Below are 26,664 nucleotides of genomic sequence, written 5' to 3'. Positions count from 1 at the left end.
TGAGGGAAAAAAGCCCAGGGAGTTGAGCGCTGAGTATAGTGTGCACTGGAGTACTGCTCAAAAGAGAAACACCTATCAGGATGTTAGAAGAATGGCTTTAAAAAGCTGGAGTTTGGGGCTTTTGCCATCATTAGAGTTATCACAGATTTTGATTACCACCTGGGCTCACTGTGGTTGGCACAGTGAGGCAGGTGAGAGTCGTCACATCATTTGGTGCTGACTTTTCAGTGTCTAGGCAATTTCTCGTTGCAGTGAATATTACAGATAAACCTGGAAAGAGACAGGGGGCTTAATGCCTCCTGAAGAGCCTGTGAAAAGAAAGAAGGACTCTGCGGCTATCCGCCTGGTGAGGAAGGACGAGTTTCGTGACTGATTTTACATTTATATATGAAACCCTCAAGTTTTTTTTCCACACTTGTGCTGGAAGACTCCTTTTGTCCCTCCACACTCCACCACCTCCTGAGTCATTTCCTAGCCACCTGTCATTACACTGTGTGTGGTGGGGGAGGACAAGGTGAGGGTCTGGGAACTGGCCCAATTTACTATACCTGGGGCAACACTCTCACAGTTAAGAGCAGATGTGGCAAAAAGCTGCAGGTCTGGAGGAAAACAGGAAACAAAATGGTGTTATTGTTGGAAATTAGGTCTTACAAGAAAATATTAAGCCAGTTTGGTTAACAATTAGAGAATAGCAGACCACATGGTGTCTTCAAATATGTGGAGATTTACTTAAGAGTGTGAGCCATTGTGTTCAAATTAAATTAGAAGGTATATTTGCCAAGTTCTGAGAGTATTTTTGTGGATCCTAAAGCTAAAGACCAAATGGGAATTCTAATAGACAACTTACACCTTAGAATTGCAGGTCATATCTAGTTTTGCAAATGAGTTGGAACCAGCTCTTTGATGAGTTCCCTCTACCCTCTGTTGGCTTCTAGGCAACCAGGACAGCCAGTTGTTATGGTGAGTGGAGCTTGGTCTTCTACACTGTCTTAGGTGGCATCCCCTTGCATGTGACTTAACTATACAACTCAGTGTTTCAGTTTTACCTTGGTAGGCATAAATTCATCCTACCTTTTTGTGTTTTATCTACCTTAGAAGGATTTTGCTAACTGATTTCTAAATGCACCTTAAATGACTATCAGCTTTCTTTCTGCTTTTTGTCTAAAGCATTCATATTCAGAGCACACAGGGCTCTTGGGGACGTCCATAAAACACAGGGGCACAGGGAAGTCTTTCATCTGCTCCGGCTGGTGTCAATTACGTATTTGTGTTGACCATTCCTCTGAAGGCCCCAGCTGAGCCATGTGGGAAAGTTGAAAACAACACAGAATGCTTCAGACATGATTTTACCATTTAATTAGAAACCAGTAACTTATTTCTGGATTTTGTACTACTATTCAAGACATTTTTTTGTGACTAAAACAAGAAAAAAACTTGTGTATGTGTATCTACATATATATATATATATATATATATACACATTAGTGACGGAAAGAACTATATGTGTGTGTGTGTGTATATATATATATATATATATAGATTATATTATATATATATACATAATATTAGTGGCTGAATATTAAACAATAAAGCTGACTACTGGAAGATTTTATAAGCTAGAAACACTTAAAAATAATATTTACTGTGTATGGTAGATTGTAGCAATGGCCCCAGTACTTCACGCCTCCCTCTACCCATGTCCTTCTCTGGTTTCTCTGGTACCCTTCCATGCTGACTCTGGGCTTGACTATATGACCTGCTTTGCCTTATGAAAGAGAAGTAAACTTGACACAAGCAGAGACTTGGAAAGAGACTTGCTGTTTCCACTTTCCCTCTCAGACCCTTGCCATTACCATCAGAATACATCTAGGCTGGAGGGAGGTGAGGGCCATATTAAGGAAGTTTAACTGTCTGGGCCAAGGCCAACCTGCCATTGACTGCAGACACATGAGTGAGCCCAACCAAGTTCAGTTAATCCTTTTCCACACCAGCAGAGCTATTAAGCCATCCCATAAACTCATGAGAAATAATAAATGGTGGTCGTTTTTAGCCACTGTGTTTGGGGTTGTTGGTTCCCAGCACTGGCTAACTGACACACTGCTCCTTAGATCTTCAGAGATCAATCTGCTTGAGGAATGATTTCTTAAAAATTCCAGAGGCTCCTTTGAGAGCACATTGAGTTGTCAGTACAAACACCAAATATTTGATTTAGGTAAAACTGCTTACCATTTGACTCTCTCTTAGAAAGATACCAAATGTCCATAGATGTATCACAATAGTATTAGGAGACAGAGGGCACTACCTTTGTCAAGTGTACAAAATGAACACCCTTATTTACTGTAGGTAAGTGATGTAGAGGCTGTTGTAATTGGTTGAGTAGTAAATGTGGATAAACAATTGAGTGTTAGTGAGATGCCTGATGCTAGAACTATTAGGTATAAGATGGGGATTGGCTGTTCTTGGTGTTCTGGAGATATGGAATCACAGTGACTATATAACAATAGCAACAATAATAATAATAGCTAAAAATTAGGGAGCACTTACTCCAGATATTGTACTAAGTGCTTTATATGCCTTATTTCATTTAATCTCATAAGAACTCTATGAACTAGGTACTAGGTACTGTCATCTCCATTTTACAAACAAAGAAACAGAGGCTCAGAGCTTCTCCAAGGCCCAATTGCCATTAAATCATAAAGCCAGGATTTAAACTCAAGCATTTTGACTCCAAAGTCCACGCTCTTGACCTCTCTATAACCAAAATATACATTTTTTAGGGGGAAGAAAAGGAATCCTGTATAACTTCTTCAGATATAGCAGATGGACAATTGAGACTAGAGTCTTTGGTATAGAAATTCCTTAGATAACACAGATTGAAGGAATTCTCCCACTTTGGGTCCAAATCATCAAATACTGAACAAAACTCAAGCTGTTTTTGTGAGATTTCATCTAAGACTGGCTTCCACATACAGATATGCCTTTTAAGTATGTCAAAATGGCACCCAGGTAGGGGCCGAAATCTAGAATGCACGCCCCTCAACAAACCTTGTGCCCTGGCCTAGGGCTTCCTCCCCTCAAAGGAAGAGGCACTTTTGAAAATTCTTTTGCATAGAAAGGGAGCTGTTGTTTTTTTCATTTCCACAAAAGTACCATATGTGCTAGGAAGTCCCTGTTGAAACATTTGCAAGTTGTACCCAATAAAACATGGCTAACGACCATCCCGGCTTTTTCTCCCATGGAAAAAAATAGAGAAGAAAATGTGACTAGTTGTAGTTCAATAAATACTTGTTGAATGAATAAATTTTAAATGAACAAAGATGCACTCATTATGCACAGACACAGAGGGACCAAAGAACGCAGAACATGCAAATTTGTAACTGGAGACCTAATCCATGTCACCAGATTATTCACCAGAAATGATTCATACCATTTAATTTTGCACACTCTTATCAAAATAAAAAATAGTATATATATTTCTTTCCTGAGATGTCACCTTATTCTAAGGGAGGCTTTCGTGAAATTCAGGCTCAGAGAGAGTTTAGAACCATATTCATTCCCCATCTGAATTCATCTCCAGCAACTCTTCTCTTCTAAAACAAAAGAAACTGATCGCCCTTGCCAAGCTAGGAGGCTTGCATTACAAATGTTAATGCTTCACCAGAAACTGAGGCAAGCCAATCCCCTCCTCCATTTTCACATCCTCCCCGACCATGGCCCACACCTCTGCTGACTGCAGTGATCTGAGCTGAGTGCTCATGAAGGCCACTCTTCTCTCTCTGCATCTAATAACCCAGTCCAACAACTGTGGTGAGTAATTTCCTTACCACTTCTGTTGTTAGCAAACGCTAATAATGCTGCATGACACAGATTGAGTGCAGCAACTGAAAAAGAAACTACATGAATTATTTTTTAAAGTTATCATCAAAAGAAATGCTTTTCTGCAGGAAATTTTAACGGCTCAAGGCATTTGCCTAAGTTTCTGCTCTAGTGACCGCTTCTTTGTTCATTAACAAATGCTTCCGTAGCACAAACGGAAAACTTTTATCTAGGGTACACCTGCAGACTTTTTTGGGTGGATGTAGCTGCAGGGAAGTTACTATTCGGTCTAGAACTTGAGTTATCTGTTCTCATGATGCCTAGGTTAACAGATCATGGTCTCCTCCCATTTTGGTGCTTTAAATCTCATTCTATTTGCAAGAATGATGGCTGAACTGGTGATTGGTTTCCTGCTATATCCAACTGTATTTCTTGTAAGTGCCAATAATCAGTTAATGAATCATTCAACCAATCAATGAATCAATCAATCATTCATGTATTCAGACAACAAATATTTATTAAGTGCCTTTCTGTGCCAGGCACTGAAAGACCCTAGGAATAGTAGTGAGCAAGACAGTCACATGGGGTCTTTATACTACATTAGACAGCAGGAGGTAGTTATCTGAAGTTCTCCTGCCTAAAAAGAAAAAAAATGACCAAGGATTTTAACCCAATATTACCAAGATGAATTCTAGTGCAAAGCCTAATGAAGGAATCCCCCTAGCATGTTAAATGGCTGAAATTCTTGTTTCATAATAATTCCCCCAATTAATTTTCTTAGAGAGATTATTTCAAATGTAACTAACATTGTCATGATTTACTAGTGTCTGACACTAATGTTGTTTTACTAGCCTTTTCCCGAATTCATAGAAGTTCAGATTACTTTTACTGAAGCTTCCACCGTAATATATTAAGTGCTTGCTTATGGTTATAATTATTATCAACATCTCAAAGACAAAAACCAGATAATGAGCAAAGACTATACTTCTAAATCTTGCTAATCATCTTAAAATCATGACATGGGTCACCAGCAGTAAATGTGCTACAGAAATTATAGAAAGAAAACTCAGTGTGACTGAAAAACAAACCTCAAATACACATTAGTCTGATCATATTTAGTGTCATTTTCACACATAAAGGCCAGCGGGCTTTCATTTTCCCAAGCACATGTGTGATTAAGGGTTGTCTTGTGTCTTCATGGAGCAGTGACCTGATAGCATCTAGACAAATACCACATACACATGGATTCAGTAAATGTTTTCTGATGATGTAATGCTTACTATTTATTGTTTTAAACAAGTCATTGTCTTTCAGATTGGTACATTTTTATGGGAAATGCTGAATAATGAATTCAAGAATTCTCAACTTACAGATAGAAAAAATTCCTTGAAAGCAGTTTTGTCAATTTGCCCCCTAATTTTCAGAATGGTATTTAATCTACTAGTGACTAAGCTGTAGGAAAAATCTTTTTTTTGTTGTTATGTAAAGGAAAATGTGGGTGGAGGGGATGAGGTCTGGTTTATATTCACCTCATGATTGGGACTGTCAGAGAGAGAGAGGAAAAAGGAAATCTCGGCTCTCCTCAGATAGGGATATGAGGTTGCTTAGAATTCCACTTTTGGGGAAGTCCATTATCAAGGTGATGTAAATTCTCAAGTAGCAGATTGACTCAGCATGTTCCTAAGCCACAGACCTCTTAAGTGACATATGCTAAATTCACGTCATTTGCCCATTTGCTCTCACTAGGTGACAGGGAAACCGTGTGTTTTCCCCACCTCGTGCACACACAAAGCGGAAGCACGCTAAGCTCCCATTGGTCTGTTCTTATTCATGTCTCTAACAATCTGGATGTTCTGCACCTGATCACAGCTATTAATTTTAATTTTCTCAGTCTTTACCCCATGGTATTCCAGTGTCCTTATAGTAAACGATTATAGGTGACTCTCCTTTGCCTAAATGCTTTTCCTTTTCCTCAAGTAGTCAGGAAAATTGTTTTACACATTATAAATCTGTTTAGAAATCAGCTGAGATTACCAAAGCTTTAAGCACAATATTCCCCAATACTCACACTTCTAATTAGCAAATAAATTTAACATTAGAGGTGGTGGCCACCATGATGACAATTTTAAAGTACAGCCCACAAGAAAGTTTTATTATTTTTGACCCCTAAGAAAAGACAGGGAACTAACATGTAAGGGGGCCCCGCTATGTGCAAGGAACAGTTTTAATGTACCTTTTAAGGGCAAAAGCTTTCTGGTCATCCTTTTCAGTGAAATGCTGATGATTTTTACTGTGATAATGAATAATTAGAGTGGGCAAAGTTGATAGAAAATATCCAGAAATGTGAGTCTTAGACTTCCTTTTCCCAGCAAGTTACACATATTCTCATTTATGCCAGTAATTCACAGCTCAGGGGTTTTGCCACCCTCATCACAGCTCTCACAGCTTATCGTCTATTCCCAACAATAACAGGAATCATCCTGGCCCTCTTACCACCTTGCTAATGGCAATCTCGGTGTCTTAGTGGCAGCCTTCACATCAGCACTTGTACGTGTGACCTTAAATTCTCTGCCTCAGTTTTCTCATCTCTGCAAAGGATGGCAATAGTAGTTACTGCACAGATGTGAGGATTAGGGGGTTTATTGTGCTTCATTCAATCTAAGTTGCCATCGATTTTAAAAGGTACCCTGCACACAATATGCTAAGAATTGGCTAAATAGGTAATAACTATAAGAATAAATACAAAACTCAGAATAATGCCAATATGAGCCAATAAATGGTAACTGTAATTATCTGTTAGTGACCTATGGGCCTCAGTATGGCTTCCTCACCCAAGGCAGGACCCCTGAGTTTGAATTGGTGACTTTACCATCCTGGGCTCTGTAAGTTGGGGGCTCGTTAAGTCACTTTAAAGCACTTTTGTTCTTGTGGGTGAACCTTTTTCTCCAATGTTAACCTTACGGAGGACCCAATGTGTAAAAAAGATAAAAGGATTTTCTCTGATTAAAGCAGGGGTGGAGGGGCACAAAGCTCTGCCTGTCCTCCTCCAAGGAGTCCTTTCAGGGCAACAAAACCATTTTGTTGCCATGAAAAGATAATTAGTATCATAAAAACCGTACCGTTGCTCATTAATCAATTACTCCAAACCTTGTCAAATGTCACTTCATTGAAATGTCACCTGAATCGTGCCATTATATGGCATGTGTCTAGTATGTATACTGCATAGAATAAGCTTTCAATGTAATTTTCTCACCTTCCTCCACGCTGGTCTCCAAACTTCCCCCAACCTACCACACGTGACTGAGGCTACCCTTATCTCAACTAAATCACCTCATGTCCCTCCCCAGATGGAGTTTAATGCTCTCTGAGGACACAACATGAAGGATGTCAAACTTTAATTCCACATAAAGCATTCTGCTATCAAGAACTTTTTATTCTAATGTCTTTTTCTTGAAACCCTCCTTGAACTCTGTCTCAGGAAACTTCTACCCAACAATAAATTGAATTTACTTAACTATCTTGTATATTAATTATGATAAGCAAAATTATATGGGAAACAAACCTATCAAACAACTTTCTCTTCCTGGATTAGCCACATAAAATTTAGAGATGAGGGGAATAAATGAAAAGAGAAATATTCTATTCAGGATTTTACATAAAACTGTACAAAGTGTTACCTCCCTGGTGGCACCTCCTGGATGTGTGTATGTGTGTGAAGGACTGAGGTTTGGAATGTGTTAGGTGCAAAGCAGGAACTAACAGTGTGGAGATTTTTACAATGGCCTGTGCTTGGCAGCTCAGAGAGCTTTGAGCACAGAGAACAATTAACATGGGTAAGAGAGCTCTTTCTAAAATAAAATAGCTCCTTAGAGCTTTGGAAAGTAAACAGAATATTCCCAAGTTATCTTTTTCCCAAATACTAAGCAGATATTATCTTTTTACAGTTTTTCCTCACTCCTATTTCCATAAATCAGGAAAAGGCAAAAGGTGTCATTTGCTTTTCTATAGCATATTATTGACTGTAATTCTGTAGCATATTATTAAAAAGGGGAAAAAAAACAATTAATTACCAAAGGCCATAAAAAAGTCCTCCCTCTAGTCCTTAGAGAGAATAGAGTACTCAATTCATTTTATTTCAAACTGATATTTAGGGACTAGGAAGCTTTATTTAATAAAACAATTACAATTGAAATATATTTTGGTTTCAAGTTCTGAGGATTGAACAAGAAACAAACTGGGGATGAAGAAAACAAAACTAGGGAGAAAGAAGAAAAGAGGAGAAGAAATCTCGAGTGAGTGAGCAACAGGAGAGAAAGGAGGAATAGAGAGATCCAGGGAGAAATGAAGGGGGAGACGAACAGAGGGTGGTGGACACTCTGAGCTTTCCTAGGCTCTGTGGCTGTGACTTGCTGGGGGTCATTGTTTTCAATGACTACTGTTGACTTCTGAATTAATCCTCACATTTCTTAGGTCTCCATTCTAAATGTTGACCTGAACACCAATGCTAAGGAAAATTATTCTCTGAACACAGCAGCAATGATGAGAGCAGTGGTTCTGAGAGCTGGGTAAAAATCAACCCAAGGGCCAGAGAGGCCCCTCATTGCTGTCATGCCATTAAGCTTCCAGCAGATGCACATACAGATGGCAGAAGCACCAGGGCAAGCTTTGCCAAGTATACGGATGACCTATGTTCACTTGCCTGTGGGTATCCAAAAACACTGAACCATCCATCTCTTAATTTTATGAAAATTTATTTGAAGTTAACACTGTTTAAACACTGAGGACTAAATCACTACAGAGGAAAACAAAAGTAACATGCTTATAAACAGTGTTTTATAAGTTTTGGGAGCTAACTGGAGCAGAAGATGAGTGTTCTACTGTCCTCATTTCCATGAGAAAGCTCAAAAATATGGAAAATGAATAATTGGTTAAATAAATGTAAATAACGTAGTCACATTTTTGGCCATTAACTTGTCAAGATAGCTGATTTCCTGATTGATTTTGTATGTGCTCTTCAAGACCCAAATAATTGCAGGAGTTTATGCACTTCTCTCTTCTTTAATGGATATAAAACACCAGACAATTTTTGTCAAGTCTTACACTGGACCAGGTTTTCACTGGATAAATAAATGAAGGATAGGCAACTGGATATTCCAATCCAGATAAGAAGCTGATTATGTATTAACCCAGACAAAATACACATTTACATTCCAGATATCACTAAGAATAATTTGGCAAGAGGACTACTCACCTGACCCTAAATCCATGTGTCAGAAGCATCGTCACTGGGGTCCAGTCTTTTTATGGGGTCTCTGCACAGACTGTTCTGCTCTAACCCAGTGGCACTGGCAATGGAGGCAGTCTTCTGTTGCCAAGAGGTGGGCCCAGGTTCTTCAGCAGTTCCCCCAATCATTTGCTATGTTACTTAACTTTTTTGTGCCTTGGCTTTCTCATTTGTAAGGAGGGAGAGTCAAGAGTACCTATTTTTCACATTATTGCTTTAAATGTGATAATGTCTGTAAAGCACTTAGCTATATTAGTGTTTGTTCTAATTATTATTAACATTACTATCGTATTGGGCTAATATCTTTTCCCCAAAGGAGCCACTCCCATTCATTTCTCAATTTAATGGCTGATTTCAGGGCAGCCTTTGAGCCCATTGAGCAAATCTCAGAGTCTGTGTTTTCCTGTCTTCCACTTTGTTAATCAGTCACTCTCCTTACAGAGAGCCATTCAAGTATTAAAACTGTACTGAACATTCAGCACTAATACTGTAATGAACACCCTGACTTTTGAGACCTCAGATACCATTTCGGGATTCTGCAGTGCCTTGTCCCCTTGAATGTGGAATAAAATTGGATTTATATGTACATAATAATTATATGTTATGTTCAATCTTTCTTCTAAAGGAACAGTGTTCAGGGGGGCCCTGAATCCATCAATGCATGGGACATTATTTATAAATTGACTAAATAATTCTCAACCATATGTCTATTATTGTTTTTCAAGAAAGTACGTAACTAGTCATGCAATGAATTAAGATCAAATTCATTTAAAAGCACTCCTGAGTTCATAGTGACTCCCACCCCCCTTGGCACTGGAATTCCCCAAGCAAGAGGAACACTAAATCAATTATTACTATTTACTATTATGGGAGGTTTTTGATATTAAATAGTTCATGCCACAAAATGTAAGATTCTCAGATATAATAACATAACAACTTAAAATTTCTGTATGGCAAAAGATACCAAAGAGGAAATAATTTCAACATGTTTAACATATCTTTAATACAAAAAAAACACTTACAAGTGTGTAGGAAACAACCCAGTTGATGGGCAAAGAATGTGAACAAGGCTGTTCACACACACACAATACACTGATAATGAAGATATGAAAATAGGCCAAACTTAACTATTGATCAAGAAAGACAAACCCATAAGTGGATACTATATTTTGCCTTTGCATATTGGCAAATCTTTAAAATACAACATAAAGTGTTTATGAGGCTGGAAGAGGAAAGGAAACGGCATTATGAGTGGGTATATAAACTGATGTGGCATGGTGGAGGGCAATTTGGCAGTTTCAAATTTTTTAAAGGATGTTATCTTTCCACACAGGAAGTGAAATACAGGATATGTATCCTAAAGGAATATATTTCACATATGCTAAAAGATACAGATGTTTAGGAATGTTAGCATATTTTGTAGAATATAATAATTAGAAATAAATCTGTCAATAGGGCTGTGAATGGGTTAAGTTATTACAGCCATATAATGGAATAGTAATCCAGCTATTTCAATGAAATCGCCCTGTGCGTAAATTCTGTATGGGTTGCTGCGCTGACATATATTGTTGAATGAAAAAGGAAAGTTGTAGAATATGTATGGTAAAATTAAATTTTTACTGGAAAAACCCACATTTTTCTATTTCTGTATCTATTTCTATATATCTCTTTCTCCATATATAATTCTATTTCCTTCAATCTCTCTCTCTCTCTCTCTCTACCTATATATAGTCCTCTATACTGTTCTGTGTACATAGGAAGAGTCTAGAATGATACACAGCAAACTCTCAAGAGTGTCCCAAGAGTGAAAATTAGGGAAGAAAGGGAGTAATTTTATATTTTGCTCTTTCTTTACACTGACATGTTCTTTGAATTCTTCATTTCATGACACACAGGCATTACTTCAGTATATACAAAGATGAAAAGTGGTAATCTTCCAAAAATGATCCTGATTCTTAGAAGCAGAAACAACTGTCCAGAATGAGGACCACATTCAGCCTGCAAACTCTGGGCAGATCCCGCTGCTGCCCCTTGGGAGAATGGGGGGAGGGGCTTCCTATTCAGCTGTGCACAAGGACTTGGCAAACACCTTAAGGAGATGACACAGCAAAGGCCAGTATTATGCTGCTTCATTCTTATGACCATATGTTGGCGGTTGCAGGGCCAAGACAGAAGGTGTTTACTGCCACCCATTAGCCTAGGGAAGGAGCAAGAAGGCTTTTCTCTGATCACAGACTCTGTACAGGACGCTGGCGTGGGCTAGAGAACTTGCAGCAGCTCATGGTCTGGGGGCAGGGTAGAACCTCATTATTTGGTGTGGATCTTCTAGTTTTTTTTCTCCTTCCTCTATGCCTAGTGGTCATGGAATGAAGGACAGTTGATCTCTAGCTTCACTGATGTGTCATAGTTACCTAGAGACCAACTCTAGGACACACCACCTGTGTGAGTACCGTTAGTATGTAGGAGCGCTACATATTTTCATATCACTCTAATCACTGGAGGCCTCTCTTACCAGAGTTTGTCATACAGAGCATCTAATTCTACCCACGAGTGGACAAGGTAAGTGAAAGCAGAAAGGGAGTATGCGATATGCAGTGGTCCCAAGTAAGAGCCGCGAGGATAGGGCAAAGGGCTGGGTGCAGACGGTATCCAGCACAGTTCTACACCGAGCGCTGCTTTCCCCAGACTGGGCCATGACCTTGCAGCACTCGTTCTGGGACGTCAGCTCCTCCTCGCCTTTACTCCTCTCACCAGCAGCCTGCTCTCCCTGGCCAGAAGCCCTCCTTCAGCTCCCTGGCTCCACTCCTCCCCTGGCCAGGTGATCATTAGTGCAAATTCATGAAATATTTCCATGAATTCCCTTGGGTGGCTGACTAAAGCTTCATACCTTCTTGGGGATGACCTGGGTTATATTCCTGGAAATCATGCATCTAGCAGAACTTACCACCTCATTCCAAGGCATCAAAGAAACACAGATGTCAAGTAAAAGCAGTGCACTTGCTTCCAGCCGGACTGCCGTCCCTGTGTCTCCTGTATAGGAAGTCTGGAGCTCCTGCACTTATGCACAGTGGTATATACTGAAGTATATCCCATACTGCCCTTCACAGAAGTCTCTTAAGCCTGGAAAATAAAAACAGCAGGAGCCTGACATGTCCTTTGAGAACTGGATGAAATTCAAGGTTTTCCTCTTCCCACAATATAAATACAAAATTTTGCAAATAATTTCAGGAGGCTCATGGACCTCTGAAACACACTGATAGTGGACCCTGTGGTCCAATATAAGCTTCCTTGTGCAAACAGGGAAAGGCCAGGGGAGTGTCACCAGGGTTTTACATACCCAAGCTTGGATGGGCCATGTATAAAAATAAAATGGTTTGCTTTTCATTTCTCTACTTTCTTCCATCCTCCCCCTTTTCTCTCCCTCTTTAAGAATAAGTTCTATATTGTAGTCTTGCTCTTTACCGGATATAACCAGTTGCTGTTCAGACTTAAGTGTGAGCACTTCCAGACAACATATAGCCAGTTCTGCTATAATGTTTCCTAAGAATATTTTTCCAAGAATCATGGCATTATACAAAATTACACAGGAACTACCACAGAGCTTATGGGGAAAATGGGACTGGGGCACAAGCCTCAAAAACTTTGTCAGTGACACATATAAAAGATGATAGGAACCTAATAAAAAACATGGCAGTTTTACACATGTGAAATGGTTAAGAAATACATAAACACTACAATAAATATGGCACTTCACCTAGAGAAAGACTGAAACTTGCTCATGGAAAGGGGGTAGCTTGTGAGAAATGTCCACAGAGGGTTCTCCGGGTTAACAGTGTGGATAGGTGTGGCTTCTCACATCCTTGGAGAACAGAGGTAGCTGGAGGAGGTTTGGGGTGTGAGTGTATTTTGGGCTTTCCTATACAACTCAGGTCAGCTGGATGCCATTTTCTGCATTCATGTAGCGTTTCTTGCCAACGAAATCACACATAAGCAAACACAAAATTCTTGTTACACTCAAATTGTTCCCTGGTAAATTAATCACATTGAAATAAATCCTTGTTTTCTATGCAAGTGTTATAACAGGAGTGGCTGAATCTAGGTGATAAAAATAACTATACATTAAAGAGTAAAAAGCCATTAGGACCCATGACATGATGCTGTCAAGGTACCAATAAGGTTACAATCTCTAAGCGGAGAACATGTAACATTGAGGACTCTGAGCCTCTGTACTCCTACCCTAAGGTCCGTCCCAGCATAGTGATAAATTCAAGTGAATGCAAACTGGTCTCTGAGGGAAGCCTTCTCAGCATTAGGAAGAAGTTGTTACCACACATATCAGACTTCCTGGAAAGTCCTGTTATACATTTTTATCCTCAACATCCCTGTGTAGAAGCTACACTAATTGTATTTCCCTTTCTTTTCCATGATTCCTTGTCCCCTCTTCCTGTACCACCCAAAAGCCCAGCCAACAAACTTTCAGCCTTTACTGGTTCTCTCCTCACCCTTCCTCTCTTTCCCACCATTTTCCCGAGAGTAAAAATTCCTACCTAGGTGTATTATTTTCCTACTGCTGCTGTCACAAATCACCAAAACCAGTGGCTTAAAACAACACAGATTTGTAATTTTACAGTTCTGGAGGTCAAAAGTCCAAAATGAGCTTTAGCAGGGCTAAAATCAAGGTGCTGGCAGGGCTGAGTGCCTTCTGGAGACCCTAAGGGCGAATCTGTTCCCTGCCTGTAGAGGCTGCCTGTATTCGTTGGCCTCTGGCCCCGTATCACTCTGATCTCTGCTTCTGTCATCACACCTTCTTTGACTCTGATACTCCTGCTTCCCTCTTATAAGGACCCTTGTGATTACATTGGCCCCACCTGGATAATCCCTCACCTCAAGATCCTTAATTTAATCACATCTGCAAAGTCCCTTTTGTTACCTGTGCAGGTACCATATTCACAGGTTTCAGGTATTAGAATGTGGGCATCTTTGGGGTGCTATTTTTCAGCTCACCACATATGCAGCAGATAAGCTACTGAGGGCAGGGAATCTAACTCTGAGAAAGCCCAGGACCTAATGCTGGAGCAGGACTCTGGAGATCCCTGATGGGTTGTTGATGGATTGTAGGGGGGCTGGGAGGTCTCAGGGAGGCACTGGGGTGTCTAGGGTGATAGTGAAGCACTCCAGAACTGCGAGGCATGGTTCTAGGTAGCACCAAATACCTGACCCCTTTTTACAACCAGTACAGTCACACTCATGTGTTGGCTGAACACGGACCTGCTGTGTTCTTCCTGCTACAGGTCAGTGTAGCCTCTCTAGGCTTCCGTAAGTTGTCCTCTCTACCCTCATCCATAATCAGCACACAAACCCCCTGGGATTTTTATCCTGTGCTGTATTTGAAATGTCTATTTAAGCCTCACTATAATCCTATGATTAGATTCTGTACTTGTCTTCCTTTTGTAATATCATATGTACATGCTATTAATTGTTAGGTCCTGGATTTGAACTCAAGCACTTTGCTTTAGAAATTGAGCTCTTAACCACTGTGGTTAGTGTCTTCAAGCAGACTCCTGTGTTTTTAGTCAGATAAGGAAAGCATGTACAAAGAAAGCTTCCAGGCAATGTTGAGGTGACAAATGGTAACCCCAAGTCCATATGCATCTCATAGGTTTACACAGAACCCTTCCCTATATAACTGAGTGATTATCAGGAGGACTTCTTGATCATAGAGTAAGAATTCTTATCTATTCTGTAAGACCAAATCTGAATATTCTTAAATAGAGATTCTATGATAAAAATATTACAGTCTACCTTCAAAACAAAACAAAACAAAACAAATACAAACTGCCAATTTATCTTGAATACATAACATTCTAGAATAAAGTAAGACTATAAGCATGCAATGAAACAGACAAAGAAATAACTGAATGAATGAAATCTAGAATCAAGACCTAACTGACTGTGGTACAAACTACTTCTGGCTAGAATATTATATTCAACTTTCTCAAATGGGTAAAGAGTAGGAGAAACAGGAGATGCAACAGGCAGGAGGATGGTAAAACCAGTCCTGGAGTTCTGGGCTTTTATTAACCTCTGCCTGGTCATAGTTAGAAATGTGTTGCTTGTACCCAGAGGAGGTAATATCTAACAGAAATAAGTAACTTTCCTAAAGAGAAAAAGAAATCATTCATGAGTATTTTTTTTATTAAGCTATCACTGATATACAATCTTAGGAAGGTTTCACATGAGCAACATTGTGGTTACAACATTCACCCACATTATCAAGTCCTCCCCCTCCACTGCAGTCACTGTCCATCAGTATAGTAAGATGCTATAGAGTCACTACTTGTCTTCTCCAAGCTATACTATCTTCCCGGTGATCCACCTACATTATGTGTGCTAATCACAATACCCCTTAATCCCCTTCTTCCTCCCTTCCCACCCTCCCTCCCCACCCCCTTCTCTTTGGTAACTGTTAGTACCTTCTTGGAGTGTGTGAGTCTGCTGCTGTTTTGTTCCTTCAGTTTTGCATTGTTGTTTTACTCCACAAATGAGTGAAATCATTTTGTACTGTCTTTCTCCACCTGACTTATTTCACTAAGCATAATACCCTCTAGCTCCATCCATGTTGTTGCAAAATTCATGGGTATTTTTTATTGTTGTTTGAAAAAAATTTTGTTTTGGTTAGTAATGAGTATGAGCATTTTCATTCATTTAATTGAAGAATTTTATAGAAGAGATGGACGTTACAGTTTTTATTTTCAAAGAAGGCATAGTGAGATCCTGATTGGGGGTGGGATGAATTCCTATAGGGACCCTTAGAATCATTCGTGATATTTATGAATCAGATTCTTAAGTAAAATGTTAGATTAATGCTATTTAAAGATGCTTTGGGGAAGAGTTGGAAGCAAATTCTACTTTAAATCCTTTAACCTAATTAAAAACCTAAAATATTCCTGCTAATTTGGAAAATACCACTGATATGTAAGATTTCCTAAAAGGTAGCTCTCCTCCTACCTGTATGAGGGAATGCTGGATGATTTCAGTCAAAAGGCATAGTTATTACTATCAGAAAAAGTCCTGTAAGAAAGCACATGCTGCCACTTTACTCATTATTGAAGTGCCCTTATGACTGTCAGAGGGAACAGGTAAGATGCTAGGGGAGGCAAAGAGAGATCAAAGTGTTTTTGTTTACTTGTTTGAAGTTTTGTAGTACCTACTGTTTACCATGCATACTTCTTGATTCATGCTGAAAATTGGAATTCACCCATTTCTCTCTTTTTCCTGTCAAAGATGCAGATGGGGCACATTTCATTGACTCCATCCATCCCTGCCCCCACGCATTAGCACATACACACGTATACCTAGCCAGTGGAAAAGAAAAAAGAGTTACTCACATTCATCCATTTTACAAAGATTTCCAGGCTGCAATGGGAGGGCTTTACCTCTCCCTGAAGGATGAATAAATAGGTAGCTTTGCTGACAGGCTGTTCACAGTCAAACTGAAGTGAAAACTGAGACCAAGGTCTTGCTCTACTGGCACTTATGAGATCCAGTCCTGGCAACATGGAGAAGATAGTCATCTGCCTGATGTTCATCTTCTTGGGGACAGTGGCCCATAAATCTACCTTCCAAGGGCAAGATCGCCTCTTGATTAGATTGCGTCAACTTATAGATATTGTTGATCAGCTGAAAAATTATGTGAATGACTTGGTAAGGCCATACATGTCACAGCAAAATTTAAGTAATATTCTTCAATGCATATAAAAGGAGATTTTGACTTATAAAAATAACCCAGAACTTATTTTCTTTTGCTCTAGGACCCTGATCTTCTGCCAGCTCCAGAAGATGTAAAGGTAAGACCAGTTGAATTTATTTGTAAAAATATATTTGATATGTTTTTAAATTCAATTAAGAAAGACAATAACATAATTATTTAGGAAGATACTTAATTTCAATGAATATGGGGGTTTAACAATTAGTAAAATTGTTATTTCTCTTTTGGTCACATATTCATGGATTTACCAACAAGCCAATCCATAAGACACTACATTTTATCTCCAAATATCTCTGAGTACCCCCAAGTGCTACTGCTGAGATAGAATAACAAAAGGAGGAAATAAAATTATACTACGATAATTTTCTGAACAAAGACCAACTAATTATATTTCAAGAGCCCTTGAGCATGAAAGTTCTTGAGCCCTGTTTGTAAACCTATCTAAGAAATAGAGACATATATCATAAGAAGCAGAATTCACCTTTTCATAACAAGAAAGCAGGAAAGAAAGGAAGAAAAGAAGGAAGGAAGGAATTAAAAAAAAAGAAAGAAAGAATAGATTACCAGAACAACAGCATAGAGGAATGGTAGGGTGGAAATCAAGGCCATCCTTAGAATATAACTCCCATATACCTTGGCTTCAGTGAGTCTCGTCTTTGGCCTTCAGTGAAGTCTTTTGAAAGGACCATTTTCAACAACTTATTCCATTCTCTCAAGCCGTTTAAATACATTAGGTCCCAGGAAGAAGAGGCCTAGTATATAGTTCAAGAGTTCTGGGTGCTGATCTTTTCCTTGATAATTTCACTATAGTCTACAGGTTGGGTACCCAGAGGATATAAGCACAATTGGGGAAATGTTTTCATTGCCACAGACCTTTAACTGCATAAATTAGAATAACTATAAAAGTACTACCAGTAATTAGGACACTACAGAGTGGTTACTGAAGAAGATACATTGCAAAGAAAACAATTATCGTAAATGACTGTGTGTAAAAGTTTAGAAAGTGAATGAGTCACAACTACAGCTTTTCTTTAAAATTCACTCTCTAGCTCTGAACCTCATCACTCTCATTTACTAATCCTTTTCTAATAAGCAGCATCTAAAATGAAAGTAGCACATTCAGCTTATTGGAAAGAACTTTTCCAATAATTAAGAATATTTTCTTAATGTCCTAATTACCTCATTTAATACATTCATTTCTCAGCATCTCATGTACTTCATTGAACTGTTGTGGTTAGAGTCCTTTGGAGTTTCCTAACTGCAGTTTATAACTTGCAAAATAAGAAGAAAGATTTCCTATTTTCTAACTTGAGCTGATCCAGTGGGTGCCTCCTTTATACGTTTTGTTAAAGACAGATGTACTTTTTATCTTACATCATAATGACAGGATTTTGCCTCAGTGTCACTGTATCTATCTGACAATCTGATCAAACAATACTGGTTATGATACAAGTGAGTAATGGTGTAACTAGGATCTTTAAGCTATGCTGGCAGACAAACTCAGAAGGGAAGAAATGGTTCAAGGCCACAGCAGTGTTATATCAAGTTTTTCAGGGCTAGCATCAAAGCAGGGTCTATAGGTGATGTAAAAGATTCTAAAGTTTAATGGAAATAAACTCACTTAAATATTGCATATAAATGTTGACAAATAGTGATTATCTAAGATCTCTAACTGACCTTGCCAGGCATCTTCCTCTCTTCTTCTAATCATATAACCAGGGGCTCTTCCCTCATCCCCACCAGTGAATGTTTTGCCCCTTGAGGACATTTGGCAATGTCTGGAGAAATTTTTGGTTGTCACAGTTGTGTATATGGGGTAGTTTCTACTGGCAGCTAGTAGGTAGAGCCAGGGATACTGCTAAACATTCTAGAATGCACAGAACAGTCCCAACAATAAAGAATTATCCAGCCCCAAATGCCAACAGTGCTGTGGTTGGGAAACCCTGACACTAACATAGTTTGTGTGAGGGGTAAAAGTAATCTTGCCCAATTAGCAAGACTACTTAATGTGGATGGCCCGGGCTTTGGGCAGGGCGGGGTAGGGTTGGGGGGAAGTAAGTAGGTTAAAATGAGCTGTGAGGAGGCAAATATTTTCAAATATACAATTGCAAAACAACAAAGCTAAGTGCACCTCTTTGCAGAAGCAACACTTGGGTGTTCTCTGGCTAAAGAGAGGGGTGGTTCGTTACTCTTGTTTTTGACTTCCTTACTGCTCCCTCTATTCTGCAAATCTTAAGTAGGACAGATATCTCTTTGTGTTTTCATGTATTAAAGGATGAGGCAAACAAGCCTTGCCCTCAGTCTGTGGTCACCAAGGCACAGCAAAAGAAAGCAAGGGCGATGCTCCCGTGTGGTGGTGCTGCTACACATGAACTTGGGGTCATCCGGTAAACCCAGTGAGTGACAGGGCCTCTGTGGCTGCCTGAATTAAGGCTGATCTCTCCACTCCCCTTCTCAACACATCCTGAAGGCAGTTAGCAGGACAGCTCCTCCACTTCTTTTCCTCTCTGAGGCTGCCTTGCATGTGCATCTGAAACCAAATCCAGCAGTTATTTGTCCTGGACCACACATTGCCTGGGAGAGCTCTGCTGCTTGCAGAAAGTGCAAAGCAAAATATCATTGTCTATTGACACAGGTGAACAAAGTGGGGCAGGAGAGACAGCACAGCCCCGCCATGGGCATCAGTGCCCAGGTGCAGCCCAGAGGCTTTTGGAAAGGCTTCTCTGGTGGGGAGTCTTTCATCACTGGTCTTGACCCTTCCTGGCAATATTACCCTATGGGAGTTGATTTGGTAGGGCCCCTCTACTTCTTTGGAACCTAATTTTCTTTCAACATAGTCACGTAAATGTTAACTCAGCAAAATGGGCCTCTGTGAGAAATGCTGGTTTCTCAGATCATCACGGATGAAGCAGTTAGCATTTTCAGTTTCAGCTGGAAAATTTACCTCTTTAAATATGAATATTATTTTTTTCCAGTAACTTAAGCCGGTTGTGGTCAAAAAGAGGAGAAAAGAAAAAAACTTCAACAAACATGATCATGTGGTTTTCAAGGAAAAAAAAGTGCTATAATTAACATTTATAAGTAGTTTCTATTAAATAAGCATTTTGGCAAACATATGGAAAGGACACTACCTTGCCCTTATGTGAGGCGAACTGCTGTGATACAAGGAAACCAGATAAGCTGGTTCTCGGCTTGTGGCTATGTATGCAAAGCAAATCTGATGGGTAGTGTCTTAAAGATGCATGTTATTAATCAACATTCATATTGGGTAAGCATATGGGCTGGAAAATGCAAAGCAGGCCAAATGCTACTTTCAGCTGACTGTCCATGTGAAGACTCAGTAATACTCTGTACACGGGGCTGCCCTTGTAGGGATTGAGAGGGATGGAGATTTCTGCTTATAGGCAGTGACTTCCAAGTACATTAGTGAAATGAAGATACACAACTTTGTGTGGGAGAGATAACACCTATACACACATTTGCTGAAGGAAAAAAGTAACTTGGATATATATAAGTTCTTAGATCAGCCTTAAAATATTTTCAACAAGCCAGTGTAAGTTTTGTCCTTCCAACAAATTTCATTTCATTTTCAGTTCAATGTCTGCAATATTGACTTATTCACTAGTCAACAGTTATTTGATTAAAACAGGAGGCAAGTGTTTGATCTTCGTTCGGTCCACTTCTCCATTCTCTGAGACTTCCCTCTCATTGGTTGGGCAAGTCTCAAATTCTGTTCTGCAACTGCTTGATTCACTCTAACTGACCTGAGAGTATAAATAGGGTTTTAGAAAAGTCATGCATAGTTTATGACAGGTGTATTGAATCTTAGATGTAGAATATGCCATCAGAGGTAGGTACTTCTTTTCTCCAAAGGAGTGGCTTTAACTTACTTCATTTGTCAATCCACAAATAATGAGCATTCACTAGCAACAAGATATTATGTCAGGTGTTGTACAGGATAAGATGCTGCTCAAGACATGTCACTACAGATACTCCTACATACATCATAGACAGAAACAAAAACAAACCAAAAAGAGTCTTAATCGGACTACAGCATAACTCACCCAAAGCTGCCACCAGACACAGTGTACATTTTAAAGCCTCATAAATCAGAAAATGTGTTCAAAAACCAAAGGAAACTCTCCCTTACAAAACACCAAGATCCTAGCCACCACCCAGGCCTCAAGACGGTGTTAGGAATAAAGAACTGTGGAAATGTGGGACTCCTTCCTCTTGTCTGTGAGGCAGAGAAATGTCCTCTCTTCCCGAAGATGGGAGATTTTACATTGCAGGTGCCTCCTCATCAGTCCAAAGATTAAGTAGGATGTGAAATCATTCTTCATTCATCTGCTTTAAAGAATGTAATTCTAGACACTAATAGAAGTAGAAAAAGAGGATTGGGGAGGACATTTTTACTTTCCGAATAACATTCACAAATACACATACAAATTATTTCTCTTTCAGAGACACTGTGAGCAGTCAGCCTTTTCATGTTTTCAGAAGGTCCAACTAAAGTCAGCAAATACAGGAGACAGTGAAAAGACCATCCATATATTAACTAAACATCTGAAGAGGAAACTACCTCCCTCAAATGAAGAGAGAAGACAGAAACACAGACTGGTAAGACTGTCATTTGTCATCTATCGTAATTGCACTGCTGAAGTACAGCTCTTAACGTTACATCACACACACACACACACACACACACACACACATAGTAACCAGAGCCTCCAGTGCCTTCCTTCCAGTTATACCTTATCAAATAGCATGTATTTCGTGAGGTGCAGTTATCTCTTTTAAGTCCACAGACTTGAAAATGCCCAGAACCCTATTAGAATTTGCTGACAGTCCCTGGGAACTGGAATAAATTAGTCTCGTTTCCCAGGTGAGGAACTCATTAGGCAGAGAATCCAATTGTGACTTAAGAGTTAAGAAATATTTTCCTCTCATTATATGGTCACATATAACTTGTATTCTTATTAACAGGAGCTAGATCCTAGTTTTCTTACAAGAAAAGAGCCTACAAAAGACCAGGACAAATCTCAAACCTTCCTTTCTTAAAGAACATCACCGTCCTGTACAATCACAGAGTCAGTACTACATTCAAATAGGAAGACCCCATTATCTGACTGGGGAATTTCAATAGTCCCTAGGTTTTGGGGACCTGGCTTCCTCCTGCATATCTCCTCTTATGCCAACTCAAGAGCAATGCTGTTAGTTTCAAGAGTAATTCAAGCACGAGTTAAAGCCAGTGTGGATAAATATGTAAGATAAATTACTTCTCATTTAAAAAAAATTAGTTCTCTCTCCTCCAAAGAACTTATCATGTGAGTCAAATGAAATATTCATACATTATAAAAATGATTTTTATTTCCTTTGATTGCTTTCCCAGGTTGTAATGTAAAAAGCATCCCTCAAAAGCTGTCCTCAGAAATACAGGAGCCGAGCATGTCTTTGAAACCAATAGCAAAGGCTCCTGCAGTGGTAGCACAGCCACTGAACTTAGCCATACCGTTTCCCACCTTCATTTGATAGATGGGGAAAGTGATCTCTAAAGAGGTTAAGAGACTTGTCCCAAGCCCCACACATAGTATGTGGCAGAATGAGAACTAGAACTTACATTTTCTACCTTTCAGTCAAATGCTTTCACCACATCAAACTGGCATTAGAGATGCTAAATACAGCAGTAACTGGTGTTTGGTTTCTTGAGAGGATTAAGGATAAACCCAAGAATATTTTTTAAAGAAATAAAAGCAGGCAATACACATGGGAAAAATTGTTTGATCTCCCTATAATCAAATAAATGCAAGTTAAAGTAAGGAAATACTACTTTTTTCCAATTAAAATTTAAAATAATATACCCAAGAACGCTTTTACACACGTAAAGGTAAAACGTTTTTTACAATGCACGTCAAAAGCCTTAAAATTTTTTAATTCCTTTAATTTACTAGTTCTAGAAATTTATCAAGTGAAATAAACAAAGGTGTATATGAAAAATTATTCAGAGACATTATTTGCAGCATTGTATATAATAGTGAAAACTTATGAGTTATCTGTGTCCAAAAATTGAGTTTTTTGTAATATCATTGAGCCTATGTTGAATGTAAAGCAACCCCTACATATCATATTTTAAAAGAATATTTAATACATACAGAATGCCTCTGATATGTTAAGTGTAAAACATGCAAATTACTAATCAATCACTGTAAACAACAAATGCAAAGAAGAAAAATTATTGGGAGGATATACATCAACACATTGCAGTGGCTGTATCTCTGCGGATGGGATTAAAAGTGATTATTTTTCCCACTGTTATTTTCTGAGCAATTTTATACACTTCTCAAATTGTTTCAGTGAACACGATTTATGTTTCTAAGGGGAAAAATGTCTAATAAACATTTTATTAAACAGGCAAAGTTTTAAAGAACAATATTACTTTTTCATTGATCTCTAGACATGCCCTTCATGTGATTCTTATGAGAAAAAACCACCCAGAGAATTCCTAGAAAGACTGAAATCACTAATCCAAAAGGTATCTAACTTAAATTACATTCTATTTTCTCTTTAAGCTTTATTTATACAAATTGCTTTTTATGTTTAGGTTACTCATGGTGTACTATTTCCACAGATGATTCATCAGCATCTCTCCTAGAACAGATGGGATATGAAGGTTCCTGAGGCGCTAACTGAAGCTGGACACTATATTACATACTCTAACACTGTAGTGAACCTCACTTCTTGGTATTCCAAGTGGAGGAGTACAACATATTAGTGATGGGGAAAAAACTCAGATAAGTGTTCAAAGTCAGGATTATTTCCCCCAAATTACTATGTAACAGTCATTTTGATCTACATGCTTTGTGTTTAGTTAACTTGGAAAAAATCCTCTACTCAATTAAGAGTCTAATTTCTATTGTTACAGATTTCTGTGACTTCTTAAGTTTTTACTTTATCTTACTGCCCAACTATGACATTTCTTGGTTGGGGGAGAAGTTTAAATGTTTTAACCAAAAACACAGCTTGGAAATTTATTGATCTTGTATTAATCTTGACCTTGACTATGATAAGAATGAAGTCTCTGATGATCATAACTCAAAGGTTATGCGCCTTCATTCAAGGTGAAAAATACAGAGGCATAGAGTCAAATGTTGAAGCCTTTATTCTTTCCAGGATATGAAAACTCTGCTTAAAAATGTATATCTGAAGAGTTTACTTTTTATCTCAGGATATCTAACATACAAATATATAATTTATTTATGCAACAAGGGGATAGCTTTACCAGATGGTTACAAAAGCCTTACTTCTTTATTGGGATTTATACAAATATTTAAATATTATAGCTATGGATGTATTTATGGAATAACTCTTTTAGTCTTTTTTTCTTTAAGTGGTTTAACAGTACCTTCTGCACCTCAAGTCCCCTTATAAGCTAACATTTTAATCTTGTGGAAATGGCAATTTAAATCTATAGAGAGACACATATTTGGTGGTCTTCTGGAACAAAACAGAGTTTTAAAAAAGTCTTGTAGCTCTCATCTCAAATTTTTATAGTGATTGTATGGAAGCAAGCTATTAACTCCAAATGTCTGTCTCCTTTCTTTCTTCCTTTCTTATCTTTCTTCTTTTTAAAATGACAGGCATTTTATGTTTGCGTGCTTTGCATATAGCAAATTCAATCACTTATATAAAATCAAAATCAGGAGACAAATCAATAGGCCAGGACTCCTGTCCTAATAGAAAACAAAACTTTTGTATAAACATTCTAATCTTTCAACCTTGGGCAGTAAAATTAAGCAACCTGCTCTGCCATTTCATATGAACTCCAGCAGAGTTTATTTAAATATGAAGCTAAAAACTCTAGAAAAATAAAATTTTTGCTAGAACTTTATAAGCTATTTGAGAATCTCTTATTGTTAAAATGGCTGTGAGTGTGCAAGAGGATGTGAGATGGGTAATATGGTATGCTTTGAGAAGAAAAATTATCTACTTATAAGCATTTTAAAAGCAGGTAAATTCATAGTTCTCAAAGGTATGTTAGTAACCAGTTATTTCATCCAATCTCCATGAGATGTTTTGTCATCAGAAACAAGGTATTCTGTTTAAAATTTTAAAATATTCTTACAAAGGAATCGTGTAAATATGTGCATAATGATGGTAATATACATCTAAAACCCACCTAAGTATGAAATGATGCCAGCCCCGCCTGCTGGGATCAAAGTAGAAAAGGCACAAAGTTGACTTAAGAGAGATGGAGTCTGTACTTCTTATTTCTGGCTTTATAGCTATTGACATCTTTGACACTGTGATTTTATATTTAAAATAATGTATTTATTTTGGTGTAATTACTGTTAAAAGTATCTGTTCTAATCCTTTTGAGCAGAGATTCTACCTTGAAAGTAAAAATAATTTAACGGGCTCTTGGCTAAAAGCCTTCACTAAATTGAGTTTAAAGATTCAGGTGAAGATCCTACCAGCACCCCAAGAGGAGTAATGCCTCGGGATAAAGAAGATGAAGAAGTGAGAGTTGAACATCTCCATCCTTGTTGCTCTGTGTTCAAGAGTTAACCAGCCCTCGAAGGGGATATAAGGCTAACCCATAAACATTACTCTTTACCTATGGATGGTTAGACAGGAGAAATCTTGACATCTTGCTGGCTGTGAAACCATAGTCACTTGCTGAAATTATTTAGGTTTCCATTTCCTTAGCTGTAGAATGAGGGTGTTGGAACTTAAACTCTAAGGTCTGTGCTGCCTTTTTTTAGAGCTTTATGTATCTCTCAGCCTCTACAGTTCTGGATACTCTTGTAGAAACATCTGACCGTATTTCTGAGCAAATCTTTCTACTGAATCTGATGTTCATTTGCTCAACATTATTTCAATAGCATTTGTAGCAACACTTACTGTAGGAACAAGGAAAATATTCCTCCCACCCCCCCCAAAAAAAAGGAAGGAGGGAAGGAAAACATTGCTGTAGGTAGTGGGAGTTCTGGGAAAATTAATGATGATTTTTACTATTTTAGCTGAAAGTGTCTTCTTTGGACACATATAAAATTGTAGCATTATTATTCTATATTATTGCTCTGTTGTATTTACATTTGCATCTGAGAATTTAGTTTTAATTTGAACTATGTACTTTATAACTTAATGATTATTTATTATATATTTGGTTTTAAATGTTTATGTTTGTGGCTTCTATTTAAGACCTGATCATATTAAATACTACCCAGTCAGTACAACTGTCTTCTGTGATTCCCTGGAAACCCTTAATTCAATAGTCTTAGCAGAAAATAAAAGATGATCCTAAGTTTCTGGGAGCATAAAGCTTTCACATGTATATGGTAAAGATGACCTTCTTTCCCTAAATACTTCTGCTGAAATGGAACTTTCCATTTCCTGTCCCTACATCTAAGACACCACTTCCTTCACAGGCCTTTCACAAGTATGGCAAGTCCAGGAGGAGTTAAAGATATCCTTCCCAATGCCCATTACGTGTACAAAACTGTTTCCTGCTTTGAAGTTTATACCATCTAGCTTTTCTGTCTGTCATGCTGGCCATTCCTCCATCTTCACTGCAGGCTTAGGCATAGTCTTTCCCTTGAATGCAGCTTCCTTTATCATCCTGGGTAACTTCAATGCCTGTGAGGAGGATTCCACCAACACTTCCGCTTCCTAGAACCTTGATTACCTCAGTCCCAAACACCTGCATCCTTTACCCCATCATCAGCCCACTCCCACGGCCATGAGCCAGACTTTGTCATCTGGAGCCATTCTCTGTCTGAAATGTTTACATATAGAA

At 38.5% G+C, this 26,664-nt stretch overlaps 1 protein-coding gene and 1 long non-coding RNA gene across 4 annotated transcripts; one reads left to right on the top strand and one right to left on the bottom strand.

Moving 5' to 3' along the window:
- Positions 1-10,181: 10,181 nt before the first annotated feature.
- On the bottom strand, positions 10,182-18,593 carry LOC118930978 (uncharacterized). 2 transcript variants are annotated; one of them, XR_008997848.1, is made up of 4 exons: positions 17,502-18,593; positions 16,312-16,780; positions 12,045-12,220; positions 10,182-11,189 (listed from the first exon to the last, which is right to left on the bottom strand). It is a non-coding gene; the product is annotated as an uncharacterized LOC118930978 (long non-coding RNA). The 2 variants fall into 2 exon arrangements; XR_005032237.2 differs by having other exon boundaries at positions 16,489-16,780.
- On the top strand, positions 16,621-23,861 carry IL21 (interleukin 21). 2 transcript variants are annotated; one of them, XM_036923013.2, is made up of 5 exons: positions 16,621-16,804; positions 16,912-16,947; positions 21,333-21,488; positions 23,323-23,400; positions 23,497-23,520. In XM_036923013.2, exons 1-5 carry the CDS (start codon positions 16,637-16,639, stop codon positions 23,518-23,520), a joined length of 462 nt encoding a protein of 153 aa, XP_036778908.1. In that variant the 5' UTR covers positions 16,621-16,636. The 2 variants fall into 2 exon arrangements, with proteins under 2 accessions (XP_036778908.1, XP_057358582.1); XM_057502599.1 differs by having other exon boundaries at positions 23,323-23,861.
- The last annotated feature ends 2,803 nt before the right edge of the window (positions 23,862-26,664 follow it).

This window comes from Manis pentadactyla, chromosome 5, assembly GCF_030020395.1.
Source record: "Manis pentadactyla isolate mManPen7 chromosome 5, mManPen7.hap1, whole genome shotgun sequence".
NCBI classification, from domain to species: domain Eukaryota; kingdom Metazoa; phylum Chordata; class Mammalia; order Pholidota; family Manidae; genus Manis; species Manis pentadactyla.
This window is presented reverse-complemented; position numbering and strand designations above follow the sequence as displayed.